This window comes from Tachysurus vachellii, chromosome 1 (assembly GCF_030014155.1).
Source record: "Tachysurus vachellii isolate PV-2020 chromosome 1, HZAU_Pvac_v1, whole genome shotgun sequence".
Lineage (NCBI taxonomy): Eukaryota > Metazoa > Chordata > Actinopteri > Siluriformes > Bagridae > Tachysurus > Tachysurus vachellii.
In genome coordinates, this window is record NC_083460.1 from 6,848,690 (window position 1) to 6,875,058 (window position 26,369).

Consider the following 26,369-nt stretch of genomic DNA (forward strand, 5'->3'; position numbering starts at 1 on the left):
CCCTGCGATGGGTTGGCACTCCGTCCAGGGTGTATCCTGTCTTGATGCCCGATGACGCCTGAGTTAGGCACAGGCTCCCTGTGACCCGAGGTAGTTCGGATAAGCGGTAGAAAATGAATGAATGAACAAACACATGGGGCATTTGATAAAACACATTTGATATCAACATTTACTTTTAAAATAGAAACTTTTATGTGAGAAAAACAAACCATTTTTGTTTTACTGGAACTTCTGTACGAATATATCGTCCCTAGTCGGCTAGGTAAAAACAGAAATACTTCCAAAAACTTCCACAAAGCACGGAGTGTCTATTTTCATAAGAGTTGTAGAGTTTGACATGACAAAGAAATTCAAGGCTGAATATGGACACAAATGAGATTAAATTCCATGATTTGGCCTTGGATTAAAAGTTAATTGGCTTTACATATTAGCCTTAGTCTTAGTAAGTGTTGGACCCAGAGTATATCTGTGTTTATTTCCTATTAACCACCAGTGTGGAGTTTGCCATGACAAAGAACATGGACTCAACAAAACAGGCTGAAATTAATTTTTTTGGCCTTTAAAGATAGAAAACTTATTTTTCTACATGATCTCTAAGTTAATTGTAAAATTCAGATTGTGTGTTAATTTCAATTGACATGCCTTCATTTAAACCTGTGATTTGTTTTAAAGCTAGAAATAATGCCAAAGCGACTTATAGAAAACGAACCAACACTTTCTGACCAATCAGATTTAATAGCTAGCTAGATAACATTGCCGGTGTTTAGCTCAGATCAGTATTGTTTAAGATCAGTATTCATCTTCTTTGTTTTTAAAGCTGCAAAAGCTCTGCTGTGTGGTTAATGTTATTTTTTTTAATGTTATTACCCAAAATGCAACATTTTGGCCCCACATAAATAGTGGTAAATAAATCTATATATTTAATTGTGCTTTATTAGAGGGCTAATTGTCATATTTCAAAGGCAATATGGAGATAATGATTAATGAACACAATACATTTTCTTGCCCTGTCACACCTCCTTAAAAAAGAAAGAAAAGCAAAAAAAAAAAAAACACACACTAATCAGCATGTCCTTACTGATGAGGTGCCAATTCTTTCGCTCACAGTGGGCACACAAATTCCCCATGACACACACTGGGTACATGAAAGGGGAATAATAGAAGGTTTATTCATAGGCGCTCTGGCAAGCATAGCAACATTTTCTCACCCTTTCTCTTTCTCTCACAGTTTGTGACCAAAATGTGGCGTTTGTGTACAGCCGCTATTGTGGGTCAGCTCTGATTGATTTGGCAGGTGGCCTGTGCCATGTGCTTTCTCCCAAGATTAGAGCTTTCTCTCACTCTTTTACCTCCCGCCAGCAGTCCCTTTTTCCTCCTCCCTCCATCCCTCTGTCGCCAGTATGGCACGCTTCCTCAGTTCTCAAGCCTCTGGCTCAATCCCTCTCCTTGCTCTACCAGCCCCGATAACATGTAACCTCACAACAAATCTCCTACTTTTGCTTCGATACCAGACTAGGAGGATGTTCTAGCTCTCAAAACAACTGAACCCTGTATTTAACTGGCATTCTCGACATGGAAAATAGAGAGAACACAATTTGCCATGCTCTTGTTTGGTAAGAAACGACGGCTCGGTTGTTGTTGATACTGAGCATCGCTGGCCAATCTGTTCCATTCTTTAAATATAGAATTGGAAATCCAGCAATCAACTCACCCAGCTGTCCTTTTGTCTTAGCAGCTTGAACTTCCGTTATCCTTAGCCACTTAAATTTGTACTTATTTGTATTTGTAACTTATATTACTTCTTCTCTGGAATGTTTGTCGATAATTTGACACTGTTAGCTGAAAAGCTAATGCTGCTAACAAATAATGGAAGTCTATATGAACAGTCTAGACATTAGGATTAAATGCATTTTGGTTTCATATTGCTACAAAACACCTACTTACTGTACGCCTATGACAACTAACATTAACCAATGAGCATCACAGTCGTAACGTTATTTATTTATTTATTGTAATTCATAAAAGCAGAGTCAATCTGATATGAGGCAGTTTTCCTAAATGAGGATGAGGTTCCCTTCTGAGTCTGGTTTCTCTCAAGGTTTCTTCCTCATATCGTCTCAGGGAGTTTTTCTTCGCCACCATCACCTCAGGTTTAATCATTAGGGATAAATGTTAGAGATAAAATAGTAACTTCATTTTTAACTTTGCAATTTTTAATTGTGTTTCTATGCTTCTGTAAAGCTGCTTTGAGACAAGGTCAGTTGGTAAAAACTATAAAAATAAATTGAAATGAAATGAATTATGATATAGAGCATGTTTGATTGAGTTACGTGTACGTACAGTATGGCGGCTGTTATTCACGCATGAATTTGTAAGACCTAGTCAAGCTTAGCTCTTTATAAGTTGATAATTAGTACATGTACATTAGTATATTAGTTCATATTTAATCCCATAAATCCTAACATTATTGACAGAAAATTCTATTTTGTTTTTTGGGTTTACTGATGTTTACTGGGCCTTTAAAAAAAATGTCCAGAAATTTTTTGCTAACCATTTACACCTGATTTTGTATCATATTTGATAAATTGGGTGCTTATGGCAATTTACCGACCACAGCATTGTTGAACAAATACGAAGACATCGTGTGCATCGTATTTGCAACATTTTTAACATTTCATTTAGTTTCTTTTAGACACATGAGAAGTGGATACATTCCCCAGGTTGCAGAAGACAAGTCCCAAATTGTATACACCAGTTTTTTCAGGAAGGAAAAGTATTGATCATGTAGTTGGTCCAGAATTTTTAGAATCTCATGTAGCAAATAAGACACGATTACCATTATAGGGTTAGTTCAGGTATTAATTTAGTGCTTGATTATTCCTGTACTGTTATTATAAAGTGTTAAGCTTAAATGTAACTATGAATGTATCCATGTAAAAATTGTTGTCGTTGGTAAAAACGACGGATACTTCAGGTCGGGTATCACACCACCCCGTTCCCTATTTTTGTATAATCACATCTGCTTATTGTGTTACAATCCTTACACTGCACAAGGGATCGCAACCTCAGGTCTGGGAACCCCCTGCTTTGCACAGTTTGAGCTTTTTCTTTTCTTCAACACACCTGGCTCACTTCATTAAAGGGCTTAATAATTAGCTGATCAGCTGCATCATGAATGTTACCGTAGGGAAAACATCAGACTGTGCATGGTAGGGGGTCTTCAGGACTGGAGATAAAAAACAGGCAACACAGAAAAGGTCATAATACCACATTATGTTACACTTATAATATTGCACTTTTCAATGGTTATAATAGGAAATATATTTTTTATGAATTTTTAATCATGTAGTTGTCGTGTATCCCTCGCTGTGAATACTATAGTACAGTTCACACACTGTAAAAGCATGAATAAGTTATTTCTTCTCTTTATCTTTCATTTTTTTTGATAAGTTTGGATACTGAACTTATGTATGTATGGTTTAAATGATAAAAAAAATAAGCCATTGACTTGACGTGTGAGTTAAAACCTAAAAAGTCCTCACATATTTAAAGCAGTCGGTGAAATTTCGTTTCAAAGTTTAAGCATCTCGTAATGTTTTACACATTTTCATATAAATTTTTAATGCAGAATGACATAAAAGAATGAAATTGCATAGATGTATTTTTATATATGTAGTTTTAGCTCAGATTTACTCCGTGTACTACAGCTCATTCCTGCAATTATCTAATTATACAATCATATGGCAGCAAAAATTAACCTTCATCAGATTTTCTAATCAGCTGTCTGGTTTTGCTGTGCAGCCTCAGGCTCCTGATGACCGAATTAAACAATCTAGTGTCAGAATTGTGTGTTCTGAGATGCTCTTCTGTACACAGTGGTTGTAAACAGTGAGTATTTGACTTTTTTGTACCATTTGGTGTAAACACTGTGTTAAATCTCAGCAGCTTCTTAAATACACACACCATCCTGTCTGGGACTAACAACCATGCTCTGGTCACCAAGAACAGATTTACACTTTCACATTTCACTCACTCATTCATTTTCTACCGCTTATCCGAACTACCTCGTGTCACGGGGAGCCTGTGCCTATCTCAGGCGTCATCGGGCATCAAGGCAGGATACACCCTGGACGGCGTGCCAACCTATCGCAGGGCACGCACACACACACACACACTCTCATTCACTCACGCAATCACACACTAGGGACAATTTTCCAGAGATACCAATCAACCTACCATGTATGTCTTTGGACCGGGGAGGAAACCGGAGTACCCGGAGGAAACCCCCGAGGCATGGGGAGAACATGCAAACTCCACACACACAAGGTGGAGGCGGGAATCGAACCCCCAACCCTGGAGGTGTGAGGCGAACGTGCTAACCACTAAGCCACCGTGCCCCCATTCACATTTCATGTTTTCAAATTATTACATCAAAATTGTTTATATATTTTATAGTTTTGTAAGTATTTTGTTTACTACATTTACTACTGTGTGTTATACCTATTCATACCACAGTACTGTCGAATTCTTGATTCCAATTGGTCAGAAGCACTTCCAGCTCCACCACAAGTCACAGGTTTATATTAATGTGTTAGTTCTAATACATTATGTTTAACCAAAGCTCTTGACCTGTATCTGTGTAATTTGGTGCATTGTGTTGCCACCACATGATTGGATGACTTGCATGAACATGCAAATATACAAGTGTTAGTGTCCTGTATATAACTAACAAGACAGCACAATAAGGAGTGGAATCTATTCGAAGTGTGTTTGAGATAGCATCACGTTTCTGAACGTTATCTGAACCAGCGTGCTGAAATGGGAGAATATTGTGTTACGATAGTTGTCTTACGATCATGTATTAATCCATGGAGACTCACATTTGTCAAATACAACTTTAAGTGGTGATATTCAGGAAAATGAGAGGCATAAAAGTGTGAACATGAGCCATGACAGCACCTTGTGCAGCTTTAATTGGTACAGGAGTTCTGTGATATGTAGCTTGTGTGTGTTAATAGGTATCGATTTCAGAGACTCATAGTGTTTCATTATTGTTATTACTCCTGATGTTCCAGTGCAGAGTTCACCAGTGTTAGGTGATGTCCTGGGCACTAGTGTGATTTCTCAGGTCACCAGCATCTGCAGCACTCATACAGTATATCTGTGTGATGCTTAGACAGCTAAATGAAGAACTGAAGTAATGAAGATGACATGACAGGAATTATAACAGACATGTTTTACAATCTTGTGTTGCAGAGGACAGGAAGCTGTTTGTCGGCATGCTGAACAAACAGCAGACAGAGGAGGACGTGTACCGCCTTTTCGAGCCTTATGGAGTGATAGAAGAGTGCACTGTATTGAGGGGTCCTGACGGAAACAGCAAAGGTGTGAAGAGGCTTCTTTCTTAAGTCATGTTCATGAAAATGAATATTTAATTTAGGTTATAAAATAGCAATCTTAAAAAAAAATTAATAGCAATTATATAATAATAATAATAATAATAATAATAATAATAATAATAATAATAATCGAAAAATTTATTATTATTGTTGTTATAATAATAATAATAATAATAATAATAATCGAAAAATGTATTATTATTGTTGTTGTTGTTATTATCATTATTATTATTATTATTATTATTATTATTATTATATAATTGTTATACATTTTTTTTATAGTTTTTTATGTCTACAGTTGACATACTTCAGAAAGGCTTTTTATATTAGTTCATTCTGTGTAATTGTTTCTATGGTAACCACATACACATTGACTTGTATAAGGAACAAAAAAGAAAGAAAGCGAAGCAACCGGTCATGATTTCAAATCCTGAATTATAAATGAATAAAAGTATGGCGTGTTGTTCTTTAATTAGGAATAAGGAATTAGTAATGTTTGGGAAATTATTGTGGTCGAAGAGAAAAAACACTTCTGTTAGAGGAAATATTCAATTTTTGAATGTATTGTTATATTAACAGAATTTAAATAAAGTATACAGAACCAAAGTAAAGCCAAAAAGCTCTGTGATGCAGAACAAAAATTCAGTGGGGTGAAGTCTAACCTCATCCAGCTCCTCCTACCTGGATGGAGTCAAGCCAAAATTCCAGGGGTGTGGAGACATCAGAGTGTGTTTCAGGCTGGATAAGTGTGTAAGGTAATGTACGGCATTGTGTGATTAGGAAAGAAGCTTAGATTTTGGTGTACAGACGTAGTTGGATCAAGTCCAGCTCCATCTCCTGGAATACTGGAAAACTGTGACTTTTATAGTTCAATTATATTCATTGACTGCTTATGATTTAATGCCCTAGTCTCTAACTCTAACGCTAATCTATTAGCGAAACCTAGCTGAGATCACCAGTATTAAATGATTAGTATGATTAAATATTTGACTGTTATGGCAGGAATGTTACGGAACATTTCACATTTTCTTCTCGGCGTTTGTTGGTTCACTTTTAACATGTCCTATAAAGCAGTCTGAGCTTGATTTTCTGTATGAAACGTGCTGTATGAATAACTCGACAAGATAAACCTGAGAAGAATAACCTAAAAAGAAAGTGTTTCGATGAGAAACATGGTTTACGCTTTGATTTCAGATTGTTTGCAGCATTTCAGCGACAAAGTGAAACACTTGATCTGCACAAAGAGAAACAACTGATTCCTATGAACACAAAAACCTGCCCTGTAAATAGAAGCGCATTTGGATGGACTCCAGCTGTGCTGTCATTTACTCGTTCTGTTTTATTCTGTCAGTCTGTCTACACACACACGCGCACACACACACACACACACACACACACACACACACGCACACACAATATCTAGTACACATGCATGATGTATGCACTGACAGCTAGATGCTCTTACTCTATTTCTGTCAAACACATGTATTTGTACACACACACACACACACACACACACAAATCTAAAACACATACATGATGTATGCGCTGACAGCTAGATGCTCTGACACTCTTTTTCTCAAACCCATGTATTTTGTACACACGCACACACACATACACACACACACACACACACACAAACATGCCAGCTTGTCAGGCTGATGTTCCAGCATGGAGGCGTTTGACGGAAGGCCTTGACACTAAAGTGGCAGAATCCTTTCCTGAGTAACTGCATCTCAGCGGGACACCAGTATCATTCAAATCCCATCCAAGAGGCTCTCTCTCTCACACACACACACACACACACACATACACACACACTCAAGCACACACACAGACAGCTTTCATTGTCATTTCAGCCATATATAGCCGGTACAGTACATGGTGATTTGAAACTACATTCCTTCAGGATCCTGACGCTACATAAAACAACACAGAACTAAGAACTAAGTACATCGACACAGTTCCCCATAAAGTGCACGTGTGCAAAGGTGTGCAAACAATACAAGGCAGAAGACAGTGAAAGACAGACAGTACAATACACTGCAATACAATGGTATACACAGAGCAACACAGACCAGTTTACAGTCCTGTACTTTGTTACCCAAATGCAAGCAGACAACAAAATTTATGAGTGCTGAATTAAAACGTGCTAATTGCTAAATTAAGTCTTCGATTTCTTCGATAATTACTTATACATTATATGGTAATTACTATAAACTATTGAGTAATTACAGGACACCTTATTTATGTGTTTGTTTGTTTGGATGTGTAATTATAACTTCATGCCATAAATGCTAGGTGTTCTCTCACCTGGTTGATGTTGACTGCACTAAAATTTCTGTGCCTCATTTATCGATATTGTAGTAAATATATAGAAATGTTCTAGTTTCGAATGTACACAGAGATTTTCTTCGCACTTGTGTAGAGCTGTTTGTAGAATAAATGCAAATCATGAAGTAAGTGATGAGCACAAAACTCCACAAAAGGTAAAGAACAAAACGATGGCTAGCGTGAGTAGCGTGTGCTACATCTAACAATAATGCAGCTCAGCCATTGTAGAGTATCAGCTACTACAGAAGAGTAAACCTTTTAATCTCCTTTAACAGGGCGCCATTACTTTTCCCCTAATCGAATAGATTTTATTTGGACTGAAATTTTCACAAAATTTGAATCAAATTCACGTGTGTGACTTAAAGCTGACAGCATCATCTGTTTAGAAAATTGGACAATCACCAGATTTTATCTGTCAATCAAGGTTGGATGTTTAGTGAGTCTCATTATACGTAACCGTAAAAATATATAACTTTTCTGAATGAAGTGGATTTTCAGGAATAGCATTTTTCTTTGGGTGAATGTTCCTGTTAACAAATTTACAAATAAACGTTTCATATCCAGCTTGATAAATGAGGCCCTTTGTCACCTCAGGAGTTTCTACAGATGTCCTACAGAATTAATATTTCAAATGTTTACGCACGTCTTATGTCTTACGAAAGCCCAGTGTAGGTATCCTTCAAATAAAGTGTTACTATAATATTCACCTGTCAACAGCTATAACACAACAGACTAATAAGAGTGGAATGATGTCATGTAATATTCATGAATATTAATCCTTTTCTCTGAAATGATGCAACGAGAAAATCAAGCATTGGCCTGAAAATTCTTTATCCTGTATAAAGAATAGTTGCTGAATCTTGGGTGGTGGTGGTGTGTGTGTGTGTGTGTGTGTGTGTGTGTGTGTGTGTTGTGTGTGTGTGCGCGCAATCTTGAGTTATTTAGACACAGCCACACAGCAAGTCTACTGCACTGCTCTGGATTATTTCCTTAATCTTATTCCTGTCCCGTGTGTGTGTGTGTGTGTGTGTGTGTGTGTGTGTGTGTGTGTGTGTGTGTGTCCTGCAGGATGTGCCTTTGTTAAGTTCTCCACACACACCGAGGCTCAGTCAGCAATCAGTGGCCTCCATGGGAGCCAGACCATGCCTGTGAGTATATCTTTTTACACACACACACACACCCACCCACACACACACACACACACACACACAAATAGTAGGTCATTTCATGTTCACAAGGCTTCAAGCTCCAGAGCAGTGACTCTTGCTTGCATGTACCTTCTCTTGCATCGACGTCAATCTAAGTGCAAATGAGCTCACTGATCTGCTCCACGCTGAGGCTCTTTCCCCCCTCCATCACCCTCTCCTTTCCCCCCTCCATCACCCTCTCCTTTCCCCCCTCCATCACCCTCTCCACTCCTCTCATCACTCCTCTCTTTCCCCTTCCCAATCTGCCCCCCTCTACACCACTCTGGAGAAATACTCCTCTTTATCTCCCCTCTGTGCGCATGACTGATGAATTCTTCATCTGGTTGAGTGGGGGGGTGGGGTTCAGCACCGGAGGAGGAGAAGAGCGAGATGGATGGAGAAAAAGAATGAAATCCTATCTGTATAAGAATGAATAAATAAACACTGACTGGGGATTAAAAACAGAGAAGAAAAGAGAGAGGGAAAAGAGAGAATGCGAACAATGGAGGTGTCAGAGAGAGAATAGAGATGTATTAAATCGAGTCAGTGATCTATTATGCACACTTCTAGTTTCAAATCTTTATTGTATTGTATGGAATTTAACATCTTCTATTCTACACATTTCTTTCATGAAGCTTATTATTCTGTTATGCTGCTAGAGTTATTTTTCTTAGACAACTTTTTATTAAGCGGGGCACGGTGGCTTAGTGGTTAGCACGTTCGCCTCACACCACCAGGGTTGGGGGTTCGATTCCCGCCTCCGCCTTGTGTGTGTGGAGTTTGCATGTTCTCCCCGTGCCTCGGGGGTTTCCTCCGGGTACTCCGGTTTCCTCCCTCGGTCCAAAGACATGCATGGTAGGTTGATTGGCATCTCTGGAAAATTGTCCGTAGTGTGTGATTGTGTGAGTGAATGAGAGTGTGTGTGTGCCCTGTGATGGGTTGGCACTCCGTCCAGGGTGTATCCTGCCTTGATGCCCGATGACGCCTGAGATAGGCACAGGCTCCCCGTGACCCGAGGTAGTTCGGATAAGCGGTAGAAAATGAATGAATGAATGAATGAATGAATGAACTTTTTATTAATTGCTACTCCTCCTAGAGACCCTGTCGTAGACCCTGGTCTGAAGTTTGTTGCTATTACTTTTCTAAGCGATCGGAATTCCGGCATTCCCGGTACGGAAGCTCAAAGTGGCCTTTTCCCCCATAGACTCCCATTATAAACTTTGGAGGTTTATAACTCGGCAGGTTTTCGAGCGATTTGCACCAAGCTCGGCCAGGTTCTTTAGGACTTTACTCCGGACAAACTTTCGGTTTTCCCGTAGTCGGCGATCGAATATCCCAAAAACTCCCATAGATTTGAATGGGGAATTCCTAAAATTCCTTTAATCTCTCACACACGCAGCGTGCGCAGAGTTCAGGCAAGGCTTCTCTTCTGTTCTCCTAGTCACTGTAGATGTAAAGGAGACTCTCAATACATGTAACTATCAACTCCACACTATCAATCCAATGATTCCATAAGTATTGGCCCCCAGTCAACACATTTACCACACCTCTATCTATCTATCTATCTATCTATCTATCTATCTATCTATCTATCTATCTATCTATCTATCATTCAACATTAAGAATTGCATGATGCAGTATTGACATGAAATGTCCAAACCCTCACTTTTCTTCAAAAGTATTGGGTACTTTTGTATCAGGTATTCTGGTGACGGCACTCGACACCACGTGACGTCATATGTAGCCCCGCCCCCAAAATAAGCAAAATCAAAAATTAGCACAACATGGACATGTCATATATCAAAACACTCAGCCCAATGAGGAGAACTGCCTCACGTGTATTCTGCTCACGTCACGTGACGTCACGTGATGTCACGTGAAAATCAGAAATTAGTACAACATGGACATGTGACATATCAAAACACTCAGCCCAATGAGGGGAACCGCCTCACGTGTATTCTGGTCACGTCACGTGATGTATTGGCTAAATCAGAAATTAGCACAACATGGACATGTGACATATCAGAACACTTAGCCCAATGAGGTATCGGGTATTCTGGTGTTGGCACTCGACACCACTTGACGTCACGTGCAGCCCCGCCCCCAAAATAAGCAAAATCATAAATTATCACAACGTGGACATGTCAAATATCAAAACACTCAGCCCAATGAGGAGAACTGCCTCACGTGTATTCTGGCCATGTCACGTGATGTCACGTGAAAATAAATAATTAGCACAACATGGACATGTGACATATCAAAACACTCAGCCCAATGAGGGGAACTGCCTCACGTGTATTCTGCTCACGTCACGTGATGTCACATGAAAATCAGAAATTAGCACAACATGGACATGTGACATATCAAAACACTCTTGCCTCCAAATGTTTTGGCACCCTAGCTTTCTGTCCACTTGCCTCCAAAAGTAACACTGACCCTTATGTCCACTCGCCTCCAAAAAGCACCGGCCTTTGTGAATACTTGCTTTGTCAAAGCCAACATCAAAGTTTGTCACGACAAACTTTACAAATATATATCATATGTCATATATGTCAAAGATTTTGTGTATATCAGTAGCTATACATTTACATTAAGAATAATCTGATTAATAGATAATGTAAAGTTTGGGAAGTGAAGCCAGATGCAAGTTCTAGCCAAATCAACATCGTGACAACACAGTAAACAGACATGACTATGAGTTATAAGCTGAACTGTGTATATATATACTTCCGTTTTATATATACTTGTGTATCGTATCTCACTGTTTAAGGACGTCGCATATCGTATGCCCCGATGTGGACGAGTTAGCAGCTCAGCAGAAATAATTCACTGGAACAGAGAGCACAGCATGGGAGCTCATGTCCATCAACAGATCCCTCTTTATTGCTTTCTTCTTGAAAGCAAATTCTGTGTACATCAGTGTCTAAGAGGTTTTTCCACCATGTTCATCTCAGGTCTCAATAGAGTTTGAAAACAAACCGTCCATGAGCTGGAATGTGTGGCTTTAAACTAACTGAGTGGGACTGGATAACGGCGTGCAGCCCACAGCACTGATGCGCTCATTCACAGAACGCTGACCATGACGGGTTTCATTATACCACACAAGTATTTCATTTACATAAACAAAATAATACGTTTATTACAAGCACAACTGAAAAAAATATGACTGTTTGAGCATGCAGGATTGGTCAGAATTCCTTCGGGAGCTGGTGGGAGAGATTGGACTGAAAAAAAAAATCCCATTTTCATCTCTGCTTAGAAATTGAAATGAAAATGATGTTATATGACATGATAATGACCTGTGAAAGCCAAGGGGAAAAAAAAGACTTTCCACCATACAGTGTACTCTTACATAAGTTTGCAGTTGACTGTAGAATTAATTCTGTAGAATCATTCATTCATTCATTCATCTTCTACCGCTTATCCGAACTACCTCGGGTCACGGGGAGCCTGTGCCTATCTCTGGCGTCATTGGGCATCAAGGCAGGATACACCCTGGACGGAGTGCCAACCCATCGCAGGGCACACACACACTCTCATTCACTCACGCAATCACACACTACGGACAATTTTCCAGAGATGCCAATCAACCTACCATGCATGTCTTTGGACCGGGGGAGGAAACCGGAGTACCTGGAGGAAACCCCCGAGGCACGGGGAGAACACACAAGGTGGAGGCGGTGGAGGCGGGAATCAAACCCCGACCCTGGAGGTGTGAGGCAAACGTGCTAACCACTAAGCCACCGTGCCCCCTCACCCGGTAGAATCATCTATCTGAAATATATTAAGATTAAGTTCATTTATTTATTTCTAATGAGGTGTATTTGGTCTGCGTTCTATTATTCTTACCTTTCTGCTTTTTTCACGGCTAGTCTTTGCAAACTTGAACCAAAGATGACAAAAATTAGAGATTGTCTAAAGTCTAAAGGAAATATACATCATAATGAAGGAGGAGAATAATCTTTTCATAATCTGTTTTATAGATAAAGAACACTGAGTTGTAATGGATTGTAATCTGGTTGGTTATTTTCCCAATCACAGTAAGGACCAGCTACAAGTAAATAAAGCTTAACATATATATATATATATATATATATATATATATATATATATATATATATATATATATATATATATATATATATATATATATGTTAAGCTTTATTTACTTGTAGTATATATATAAATATACATATATATATATATATATATATATATATATATATATATATATATATATATATATATGTATATATATATATATATATACATATATAATACTTCTGTAAGGGAACTGATTTCATTTTTAAATTTAATGGCCAGAAATGTAATTTGTACCTCTTTTTGTTGTCTCCATGTTCACTATTGAATGTCTTTGTCATGTCACAGTCCACAGTGATGGTTAATGACTCACATGAAAATAGACACTCGGGGGTTTAAGAATTTTTAGTTTTTCTGTTTTCTTCCCTAGCCTAATAGTTTTAATATATTCATAGAAATCTGCAGAAAAACAAATATGTTTCTGTTCTCAAAGTAAATGTTGATATCAAACCCACTCCTTCTCCCTGAGACGCCCCAAGTGCCTGTTCACGAGCGTCTAAAGTTTGAAGGCATCATCTACAACCGCTAAAATTCTAAAAACGTCTCACACAATTAGTCCTGAGTCATTTTCTATTAGATTTACAGCGATAAAATAATTCATTTGTTTCTATTGATTGAAAATGTCTGATGAGTCGATTTCCGTTCTGTTTCCAGATTAAACTCCAGTGTCTTGGTAAAAAGGGTCTCGCAATCCAGCTCTAATAGTATATTTTGCTGGGACTGAATTGATGTGGGGGGGCACGGTGGCTTAGTGGTTGGCACATTCGCCTCACACCTCCAGGGTTGGGGGTTCGATTCCCGCCTCCGCCTTGTGTGTGTGGAGTTTGCATGTTCTCCCCGTGCCTCGGGGGTTTCCTCCGGGTACTCCGGTTTCCTCCACCGGTCCAAAGACATGCATGGTAGGTTGATTGGCATCTCTGGAAAATTGTCCGTAGTGTGTGAGTGAATGAGAGTGTGTGTGTGTGTGCCCTGCGATGGGTTGGCACTCCATCCAGGGTGTATCCTGCCTTGATGCCCGATGACGCCTGAGATAGGCACAGGCTCCCCGTGACCCGAGGTAGTTCAGATAAGCGGTAGAAGATGAATGAGTGAGAGTGAGAGAGAATTGATGTGATTATTAAGTCAGACATGTTACACTAATGTTATCGCTTGTTACTCTGACAGGACACACGATGCCCATTAACATCGACATGCCGTGACTTGGGTTACATGTAATGTTCATGTAAATGGAGCTTTTCCTCTTGAATCTCCAGAATGAATGAATGAATGAATGAATACAGACAGAAATCTTTGAATATAAACCAGAGACAGTATTTAGGAGGATTCTAATACAGATAACTCTGATCTTTATTTTAGACTTAAAGCAGTACTTCACATAAATGTGATCATATAGTAACTCATTTAAAAAAGAAAAAAATTTCAGATTGACGCCTGAGATAGACACAGGCTCCACGTGACCTGAGGTAGTTCGGATAAGCGGTAGAAAATGAATGAATGAATGAATGAATGAATGAATGAATGAACATTTCAGATTTTGGGGATGGAGTTTCAGAATATGGGTTCAGTGTCGACTCTAATAAAAGTACTTCATTGAATCTTTACCTTTAAAATAATTCAGGCACAAAACATGGACCTTAAACACCAATGATGTGTTCTACTATAAAAGCTAATTAAAGTTTCCAGGTAAAATAAACACATCCCATGCCAGTAAAAGTAAAGTTTTTTTTACAGTGCATGTTAATAATAAAAAAATTATGCATTAACAACTTCACCACCGAGTGTAACCTTTTCAGAAGCAGTCTAGAAGCTATCAAGCTGCAATGCAGAAATAGCATGCTCATTTTACACACAGTAAAAAAAAATTGGATCGGTTTATTACCAGAAGAAGCAAAAGAAGATTACGAGCACGGACCATCATCAAAATAAGCTACACATATAAATATATCATGCTTAATATAAAAAAATACTATTAATAATTCAATATAAAATATAGTAAAATAAAACACAAAAGGTTTGAATCCAATTAAAAGGAATAATAATTAAAACATAAATTAAAATAATAAATGAATTCAATTAAATAACGCAGGATATCATAGGGGAAAAAATTGATCCATTCTGTAACAAACAAAAATGTGGATTTTTTTTTTAACTGTAAACGTATATTTTTTATATTTTATTTATTATATATGCAATGACAGTGATTTCTGTATGAAAGCTGCACTTGCAGCCGTGTTGTGTTTCTGGCTGAAAATATGCCGTGTCTCATGAAAGAAATGCTGAAAGGGTTCATTTTAGTTCAAATGAATACAAAAAAACTAGGCAGGTTCAAAGACAGGAGAAAAAATACAGGAGATAGTAAACAGGGCAAACTAGGCAAAGAATATATACAAGAATCGAGAAACTGTGAGAAGTCAGATTAACAGGCTTAGTGTCTTCGGGTGCTCAAGACAAACTGAGCGTATACTTTGTATAGTTGTGGTGAGTGAAAATCTGTGTGTATGCATGCGTGTGTGTGTGTGTGTGTGTATGTGTGTGTGTGTGAGACATCCGTAGAATGTAGTGTAGATGTGACCTACTATACCTTAAACAATCGAAAATGCTGTGTGTGTGTGTGTGTGTGTGTGTGTTTGTCTCTATTTTATATTCAATGATTTCTTCCAGTCTGTATTCATTCAATCATTCTAGAGATCCAAGAGGAAAAGCTCCATTTACATGAACATTAACCCAAGTCACGGCACGTCAACGTTATCGTAACAACGTGGGGTTGTGTGTTCTGTCAGAGTAACAAGCGATAACATTAGTGTAACATGTCTGACTTACTAAACACATCAATTCAGTCACTCGCAAAATATATTAGAGATAACCCTTTTTACCAAGACGCTGGAGTTTAATCTGGAAACTGAACGGAAATCGACTCATCCGTCATTTTCAATCAATAGAAACAAATGAATTATTTTATCGCCGGAAGTCAGAGGTTGCTGGCTCTCAGCGTGAGATCAGGAGTGTGTGAGTTCTGGGGTGTGTAATCTGCGATGGGGACGTGTGTGTAAGCTGTGGTGTGTGTTGAGAAATGGGGTTTGAGCTGACACTACATTTCATTCTTCATCATGGGGCATACAAATGATCAGTAATATACAGTATGTGTAAATAAAATGTTTAAACTTAGATTATCAGCAACATGAACAAAGATGCTATTAAAACTAAACCCCACTGTCCTTCTGTTGCTTCTGCCTCTTTGGCACGTCTTCCTGCTGTCTCCTTTCTCCTGTGTGATCATTAGTTGAGAGTATTCTGGCCTTTACAGCTGATTGATTTCCAGGAAGTCGTAGCCTCCTCACCAAAGGTCATGTGTTGCACTAAATGATTAGAAGCCTCTTAATGAGCAAATGTGTGTGTGTGTGAGTGTGTGTGTGTGTGTGAGTGTGTGTGTGTGTGAGTGTGTGTGTGAGTGTGTGTGTGTGAGTGTGCGTGAATGCGTGTGTGTGTGTGTGTGTGTGTGCGTGTGTGTGCGTGAGTGTGTGTGTGTGCGTATGTGAGTGTGTGTGTGTGTGTGCGTGTGCGTGTGTGAGTGCGTGTGTGAGTGTGTGTGTTTGTGTGTGCGTATGTGAGTGCGTGTGAGTGTGTGTGTGTGTGTGTGTGTGTGCGTGTGTGAGTGCGTGTGTGTGTTTGTGTGTGTGTTTGTGTGTGTGTGTGAGTGTGTGTTTGTGCGTGTGTGTGTGTGCGTGTGTGTGTTTGTGTGTGTGTGAGTGTGTGTGTGTGTGTTTGTGCGTGTGTGTGTGCGTGTGTGTGTTTGTGTGTGTGTGTGTGCGTGTGTCTGTGTGAGTGTGTTTGTGTGTGTGAGTGTGTGGGTGTGTGTGCGTGCGTGTGTGAGTGTGTGTGTTTGTGTGTGTGTGTGTGTGAGTGTGTGTGCGTGTGTGTGTGCGTGTGTGTGTGCGTGCGTGTGTGTGTGTGTGAGTGTGTGTGTGTGTGAGTGTGTGGGTGTGTGTGCGTGCGTGTGTGTGTGTGTGCGTGTGTGTGTAAAGAATGCGTGATGGGAAGCAGATTGAGACAAAACAGTTTTTGTCATTCATAAAAATGACATCATTTTTAACTCAAACACAAGACCAAAGTGAGACTGTTTATAACAGGCCTGTGATCAGATTTATTTCGAATTAAAATGATGATTTGTTTTTATTTTTTACTTTAAACCTCTTTTATCAGACTCGGTTTCCTGGGTCCCACGACACTGCTGCTTGCTCGCTGATAGCAGTGCAGTAGAATTTAGCTCTTGCTTCATCTCTATCTATAGAGAGCAATGCAGCGGTGCTTTAGTCCTTTAATCTGTATAGATTTCTCAGCTCCTCATCTGCTCAAACAGATCAGCTGCTAAAGCTCCAACTATCATACCAGTATAGACTCTATACACCATCCTGCTTGCCATCTCATAGATCGCTGTCGTTGTCAATTCAACACGAATGCGTCATATAACTGTGTTGTGTCCTGCAACTTAGTCAAACGTTTGTTGTCTCCACTATACTACACTGGATTTCTCAGTAATGTCACTGTAATGAATGTCACTGTAAAATGGCGAATATGGGGGAAAAGCTTCGCTTTTAGGAGCTTACAGCAAAACCTTATTGACTGTTATTGTAGATCATATTCATATTTTTCTTCTTTTAAACAGCAGTGTAAAGTGACTGGGCTAGCAACCCAAAAAATTAGCACCACATTTGATTAACTAAACATTCATTCATTCATTCATTCATTCATTTTCTACCGCTTATCCGAACTACCTCGGGTCACGGGCAGCCTGTATTCATTTTCTACCGCTTATCCGAACTCTCTTGGGTCACGGGCAGCCTGTGCCTATCTCAGGCGTCATTGGGCATCAAGGCAGGATACACCCTGGACGGAGTGCCAACCCATCGCAGGGCACACACACACACACACTCTCATTCACTCACGCAATCACACACTACAGACAATTTTCCAGAGATGCCAATCAACCTACCATGCATGTCTTTGGACCGGGGGAGGAAACCGGAGTACCCGGAGGAAACCCCGTGCCCCCCATTAACTAAACACATCTTAAAAATTTTAACATAAATATTTAACGTGTTCAAAGTAATAGTCTAATAGTTTCAGTCATGATCATATTTGTTTTAAGCGAAACTACAAACCAGCTTCTGTTAAAATCTATAATTATACCTGGCTACAATGGGCATAATTAATGCAGTAAAGAATGTGTGGACATGTTTGCCTACACCAAACTGTTCAAAAAAATTCCCTCCAGATTATATTACTTTGTGAACACTGCTTTTGTTCATATATGCGTATGTTAATAAACGGCACTCGCCTGTGTATAGTGAAGCGTATTCACTAGAGAGCAGATTAGCAATTAGAGACACTCAAAAAGCTCCAAAAAAGGTGAAGCTCATGACAAAAACTAGAAGCTCATGACTGACTTGGTGAACTAGAGCCCACCAAGTGGAGCTTGCGCCAAATCTTCCGGTTATGCAGATAAAACTTGACATTAATATAATCCTTATATAAACCTGCAGTAACTCTACAATTTATTTGAAAGCCTATAACTCTCGTTTCACATTAGCGTGGATTTTTATATTTAAATTTACACCACCTCTCACGCAAGCTCTTTCGCTCGTTTTGTTCTCGAGCATACTGGATTTCCAGAAGGTTCATATTTCTTGTGAAAACGCTCCTATAAATGATTTACACACATCCAAGCTTGATAACATGAGGTCTAGTGAACTAGAGTCCATCTTACGTGACATCACCACAATTTCAAGAAGTGATGTACTGTATTTAGTCGGTGATGTGAAAAACTGAGAAGGTTCTATAATGTTTTCTTCAAAAAATATATATGGTGATGTTCCTGTAACTCTTTCTTCTGTATTTGTGTCTCTTTCTGTCTCTCAGGGAGCATCCTCTAGTCTGGTAGTGAAGTTCGCAGACACCGATAAGGAGAGGACCATCCGCCGCATGCAACAGATGGTCGGACAGTTTGGCATCTTCAACCCTGCTGTGGCTCTGCCATTCAGCACATACAGCAGCACCTACAGCACCTACACACACGCTGTGAGCGCACACCCACGCACTCACACACTCACGGTTACACCCACCCACTCACACGTTGACGTAAACAGAGCTACATTTTTTAACAAGTACTCTCTCACAAACACTTATACGCATACACGTAATATAAGAACGCATGGAACATCATTAATATCTACAATATATATTCTTCTGCACACACTCAGAGGAGTCTAGGGACACAGAGCACTCCTTCTATCATACAGACTGTTCTAGCTGCCCATATCAAAGCCCGAAGGCCTTGTCATCGTCTTTTTTTCATCAGCGCTGAATAATGTATTAACATCATTCCGATTCCTCCAGCTCGTGCTCAGTGAGGAACTGCGAGTTCACATGTAATTTTAACTCTGGCACTCCCTGTGGAACCTTCAGATCGGAGCGCAAAATCTGATTTCTGCACTTAGGAAGTGTTTAGGCTTATGATTTGTTTGCTTCATGAATATTTGAGTACGATTATAAGATGTCTTGTCAACTGTGCACAAAAGGAGGCGGCTTGGCACATTTCGAGTTCGGAGGCAAGGCTTTGTGAAAATTCAGAGGGAACGTTTGGAGACGTGAACGCAAAATCAACACATCAGTCTCAAAGCATTACACAACCATAAGAACGTAGTCTAACAAAAATTAAATGCGTTCCAAGAACGCAAAAAAAAAAGTACTTATGAGCTACTTTAATATTGATATCATTAACATTGATAGTATTACTAACATTATGACTCCGGGCTTATAATATAAAATGTATAAGTTTGAAAAGATGAAGGAATGAATGAAAATCTAAGACGGGGGGCACGGTGGCTTAGTGTTTAGCACGTTCGCCTCACACCTCCAGGGTTGGGGGTTCGATTCCCGCCTCCGCCTTGTGTGTGTGGAGTTTGCATGTTCTCCCCGTGCCTCGGGGGTTTCCTCCGGGTACTCCGGTTTCCTCCCCCGGTCCAAAGACATGCATGGTAGGTTGATTGGCATCTCTGGAAAATTGTCCGTAGTGTGTGATTGCGTGAGTGAATGAGTGTGTGTGTGTGCCCTGCGATGGGTTGGCACTCCGTCCAGGGTGTATCCTGCCTTGATGCCCGATGACGCCTGAGATAGGCACAGGCTCCCCATGACCCGAGGTAGTTCGGATAAGCGGTAGAAGATGAATGAATGAATGAATGAATGAATGAAATCTAAGACATGAGCATGAACCCAGACAAGATAGATGATATCGTTAAAAGTAGGGCAAACATTAAACCTAAAAGAAAAAGAAAAAAAAATCGTTCTAAAATGCAATCCGTTTATACATTCCCTACCATTACAGTGTGAACATTTGAGCGAAAAAAAAAAAATCTAAATATTCATGAACTACTTATCAAACGTAGACATGCATGAAAATGCTGAATGTGCGTGAATGTAATTGATCTTCATCAAGTTCCGAGTACATTTCTGGCTGAGGTAATGTATTCGGAAGAAAAAAGAAAAAAAAAAAAGGCTTAATGGTTGAAAATATTCATGAGCTGCTTATCGAACGATAATGGGATTAGATATAGATATACTTTTTTGATATGCCAAATGTGGCCTCATTTTAAAGGCACTAGCAAAGGCGGTGCTCAGAAGAGCGGATTAAACGCAACATTAAGACAGGGGCTTTATGCTAAGGACTGATCCGTTATAATCTCATGGACGTGCCATCTATATGGTGCTACAGCTGGATCTGCATGTCCTATATATAGAATTTACCCTGCAGGCACCCAGCCTTAATTACAGTGTGATTGTGAGTGTGCATATGAGCGTGTGTGTGCATCTGGGCATATTTCTCTCACATTCTCTCACAATTTTTTTTTGCAGGTGTTTGAATGTAGATTTAAATGCATTCGTGGCTGTCAATTCTAAGGAAGGTTTTGATATCCCTTGGAGCCGTATGCACCTGTACAGTTTGATTTGAGTTATAATCATTCATTCATTCATTCATTTTCTACCGCTTATCCGAACTACCTCGGGTCACGGGGAGCCTGTGCCTATCTCAGGCGTCATCGGGCATCGAGGCAGGATACACCCTGGATGGAGTGCCAACCCATCGCACGGCACACACACACTCTCATTCACTCACGCAATCACACACTACGGACAATTTTCCAGAGATGCCAATCAACCTACCATGCATGTCTTTGGACCGGGGGAGGAAACCGGAGTACCCGGAGGAAACCCCCGAGGCACGGGGAGAACATGCAAACTCCATACACACAAGGCTGAGGCGGGAATCAAACCCCCAACCCTGGAGGCGTGAGGCGAACGTGCTAACCACTAAGCCACCGTGCCCCCCCGAGTTATAATCAATGATATAATAATTGTATCAGCACCAACATTAGTAGAGTAAACAAAATGAGGTCTAATGTCATCTCTATGCAAGAAGCAAGAAGAACTTTATGAACATGTTCTCCTGCTATCTGGAAAATGATAGCAGAAACCTCACCTTGTTCTTTAAGTGGATAAAGATCTCATGGTAGAACGGATAGTCCAAGGATGCAGAGCTATAGTTGCACCTGTTTTGTAATATGAAGGTACTTTATCTTATTGCTTCTTCACAAGTCTCAGGATCATGTCTCATTTGCCTCGCAGTCAATATGGGCAGTTTGTTTTATGCAAAAATATTGTATAAGGTTTAATCCAGTTAAGCGATAAGGGTCTGGATAAGGGATTGCTGCTTAAAAAAATTTCCAGGTTCCTGATATGATCCTGAGCTCAGTTTATCACTGTGTGAAGTTTCAGATGATCTCCTGGGTTCTTCAGTTTCTCCCACCTTCCAAAATCTGGTGTGTAAAGTGAAGGACTGCTATTCCATCAAGACCTGACCCTAACCAGGATAAACTGGTTACTTAAAGATGAATTAATCACTAAATCAATCACTGAAAACTTTACAATCTTCTGGTCAGTTGCACCAATGTGAAAGTTTCTAAATCTTACTGGTTATATCACTGTAGAGTCTCTGTAAGCCTCCATCAAGGTAAGGCCACTACAGTACCTAGTTTTCAGCATGTTTCAGATATGGTCCTGAGATGAGGATTTGCATTCCAGGTCATTAGAGATGATCTTTCTGGCCTCACAGATTGTATTCTTCTCATTTTGAGGTTTTATAGATTAGAGAATCATTTCTGGCTTGAAAGATCATTGGCATTCAGGGGGTTGTTTCAGTTCTCACAGGGCTCTGTCATGAGCAGTTATTGTCAGTCAAGTTGTCCTTGGCATCATTCTTTATATTCTTGTTTGTCATTTAAGTCATTTGTCTGTTGCAGAAGTTAGTTGAGTCTAAAACAATAGCTTCTCACCACAGTCATTACGCAACCTCTTCTGGCATATCTGACAGATACAAATCGATATCTTTTTGGCAACGTGGCAACCTGAGAGTTTGGGATTTCTGCACTTGATTAAAATGCTCAAACCCTGATACCTCGTTGCTGAAGTGGCAACCTCCTTGTCAGGTAATTCCTGAGATTTATTATGAGGCACGAATGGTTAATAAATAAACTGCCTAGCATACCTCATGTCATTTTCAATAAAGATGGATAAAGGTTTAGGATTTCCATGACAACCCTGTGTTGTAAACATGTCCACTTTATTAACTGAACCACACACATGTCCGTTTTCCCGGTGCAATGATGGAGGTCCGGAGAGTCCCAACACATTAAAGATTAAAGATAATGTTTGTCATGTTGCTACCATCATATGCAACACGTTCTGGCCAGAGATTGCATGCAGTTGCATCTTTATTGACCACTTTGTTTCCAGTGCTGTAATAATCACCACAACAGGCTTTGAATATTCTGAAGGAGGTTCTAACTGGGGCTTATCTTGGCTACTTGCCATTCAGCCATTAGCAACTCACCACCGCAAGAGCCTATCGAACGAATGTAGTTGTTTGTCTACACAGTTCCTTGATTTATAAAGGATTTCATACTTATGACTTTGTGCTAATTACCAAGTAATTAAATAAAGTTTTAGCAGTAAATTGTTCGCTTACTGACAATTGCATCGGTCTTGAAACTCAGTGCCACTATATGTATGCAACAAAAAGAATATCTGTATTCGGATTTAAAAAAGAATTGGAACTGACCACATTTTATTTATTTATTTATTTATTTATTTATTTATTAATATTTGATATATTACAAACCCTGCTATTGTGTTCTGTAAACAAAGCCGGACTGATGTGTTCACAGCATGTGTTGTGCGTGGGCTATATGTTACAGCTGACACTGTTTTTGTACAATCACAACACAAATTTAGCACAGGAATATTAAATGGTGGCATCAATGGAGCAGAGCAAAGTTCTCCGTAATTGAAAAAAAAACAATAGACACACTGTAAGCACTTCATTCACAGCCAGCGGACACTCACTGCACAGGGGAAATCCGCTGCTCGAGGTTGTGTCTGGAGCTCCGCCACGACCAACAACGAGCGGACAAATTCAGAAAGAAAAAAAAATTATTTCAACCCAAATAGCCCGCCTCCTATTCAAACACATTATTGGTTTAATCTGAACAATGTATTCATATTTGGTTACATTCCTAAAACACATGGGTCTATATTTATGTGCATGACATACTGATGCTCACCTGGTGTGCTATCAGTGTCTACGCCCTTCTCTGACGTCTAATCATGAACCAACAGACGGAAGGTCCCCATGTATTCCACAATCCACCTGCTCTCTGACCCTTCATCAGTGTAAACATCAAGGACCCCAACCAAGTCTCAGCTTTCCAGAAATCCACACCCCTCAAACCCCCCCACCCACCCACACACACACACACACACTATACTTCCATTGATATAATTATTAACAGCTTATTAATATTATATCTACTCCTAAATCCAACCATAAACTTAACCATAATAAGCAAAAATAAACGTATCGGCTCTTTTTTTTTTTCAGAAAAAAGAAAGAAAAAGTAAAAAGCTGCGTTTGTATTTGTTTTAGTGTTCCCCATGGTGTTCAGCCAAAGACCTACGAGGTCAAATCTGTTGGATATTCCTAGCTTGAACCCTTAACCCTGTAACCATGTAACCCTTAACCCTTATAACCCTTATTTGGTACTGTTCGGTCAAATTGACCCCTGGACATTATTGGGATTTTAGCACTACAGAAATGAAAAATACATAAATATCCTTTACACTTTATCTCATTGCTAAACAGCATAGATAATATTTATGATTAATTATTAGATTACATTTAACAATGAATGTGCCATTAATTTTTGTGATAAAGTTATCATTTGCGTAACAAAATATATTAATTATTTAATAAAGACCTTGATGCCGTATGTCTAGGGGGAAAAAATGAAATGGAACAATGTTTTAATTAATGTTTATTATTTTCAACTGATATAACAAATACAATCGACGAGCAGCAATAGAGGCAGGAGAAACAAAAGATTATTGCAGTCACTGGCTATTAAACACAGCTCTTAAAAGTGCATCTGCAAATGCAAAATGCTTTTTGACCCGAACACCACGCAGGTTTTAAGAGGTTCCCAAATTATAATATAAGAATTAAAAGAAAACGTCAAAAATGACCTTAAATGATAAAGAATTCAATTGTTAAGAGAGAGACAGAACACACCTGCTCCTATCCAAATTGTCTTCTATTTACACCGAGAATATGTCACAAATTTAGCATCTGTTGTGTTAAAATGGACGTTTGCTGCATTTGAACTGACACTTTGCATATTTACATAGTTTGCTATGTTTAATTTTCATAGGCTGAGTATTGGTATTGTCTGCATTTTCACTGAGAATATATCACACGTTCAGCACTTTATTGTGTTAAATTGTACAGGCGTTGTTATTCCAAAGTCCTACATTTTGAACTGAGAATATTTAACACATTCAATTGTTCTCCAGGTGGGAGCTCTTTACTTCTGCTGTTTCTGTGTGGGATGTGTTGGATTTTAAGTTCTTGCCAATTACATTAGCATAATAATTAAGAGAATGTTCCAGAAAGAAGGTGACGCTTGTGTTAAATATGGATTGGCAGGAGTTCGGGTTGTAAAGTGCGCCCAGAGTACAAAGTGTTAGTCTGGAGATGAGAATATTGACAGACAAAGCTGTATGCAAATAATGTAATAGTGTCAGAATGAGATAGTGAAGACTAAGTGGATGAGTGAAAAACAGGATAGAACTGATTTAGCACTAGCACTAGTCGAAATTGTCAAAATCAACATTCACAAACTGAAATGGAGTTTGATGATTAGCTGGAATAAACATATCATTTCCAAAAGTAGGACATCTGAGTCTGAATAGACCTTACTATCTAGACAGCAATATCACTATAAGCAGAGCTCCACCAACATAGTACAACCTTTCATTTGGGGAAAGGGAGCATGTTGCAAACAACTGCAAAGTGTGTCATGACAAGGATTCCCTATATTCATCCTAAGAGCTTGGGGCACAAAAAAAAACAAAAATCAGTGAGGCAGTTTTCTAGTTCAAAATTACAACCCCTCACCATGGCAGAATCTTGATAAGATTACAACTTCCTGAATACTACAACATTTTCAACCTAACGTCTTTTAACAACATCTTTGCTACTGAGGAAGTGCCGCAGGAATTTTAATATGTTTTAGTGTTTTGGGGGAATGAATAAAATGAATGGGCTCAAAGTTCAAGAACAGCTGATAGAGTCCACTAATAAAAATGTTAAATATGAGATTATATCATGCAAATTCAAAATAAAACATGTAGCAGTCAGATGTAACAGTAAAGGTCTTTGAAAGAGGCATGAGAAGTTTATCGTTAAAAAAGCTCATTTGTCACAAATTTCCAACACTGGAACATTCTGTTAAAACTTACCACTTTGTGGTATCCATGTGTAGCCGGTAAGGCTATCAATGTTAGGATCACACAGTTATAGGCCAGATTGCTAGGTTCGCTAAGGAGGGCAAGGAAAAGTGAATGCGAATCACAAAGACAGACAGACCAGGAAAATCACTTTCACCAAGATGGTTTGATTTACTTAAAGAAAAAAAGTTTAAATGGGTATAAATCTGGAATGTAAACAAAAATAAAATGACAATGAAACAATAACAGTATAACAAAAAAATAGTTTTTCCCTTCTTTCCTTTAAATAACTTTAAAGGTCTTGAGCTCCTTTATGGTTACTTGACCTAATTGTATTTTATTTTTGTTTATATTTGTATTACAATTGCTATTTTGGATATTAATGTACAACTAAAGTAATTCAAACTTAACGTTATTTTATAATCTAGTATATTTTTTTGGAGCTTTGTTCCCT

General features: G+C 39.0%; 1 protein-coding gene across 3 annotated transcripts in view; it reads left to right on the forward strand.

Annotated features, from left to right (window-relative positions):
* The window catches only part of LOC132845943 (CUGBP Elav-like family member 5), a 204,500-nt gene that overhangs the window by 142,564 nt on the left and 35,567 nt on the right, over positions 1–26,369 (forward strand). For all 3 annotated transcript variants that reach the window (XM_060870367.1, XM_060870383.1, XM_060870375.1), the window contains exons 4-6: positions 5,257–5,385; positions 8,802–8,881; positions 18,938–19,096. In XM_060870367.1, the coding sequence (XP_060726350.1) occupies positions 5,257–5,385; positions 8,802–8,881; positions 18,938–19,096 (368 nt within the window). The remainder of the gene's footprint in view (positions 1–5,256; positions 5,386–8,801; positions 8,882–18,937; positions 19,097–26,369) is intronic.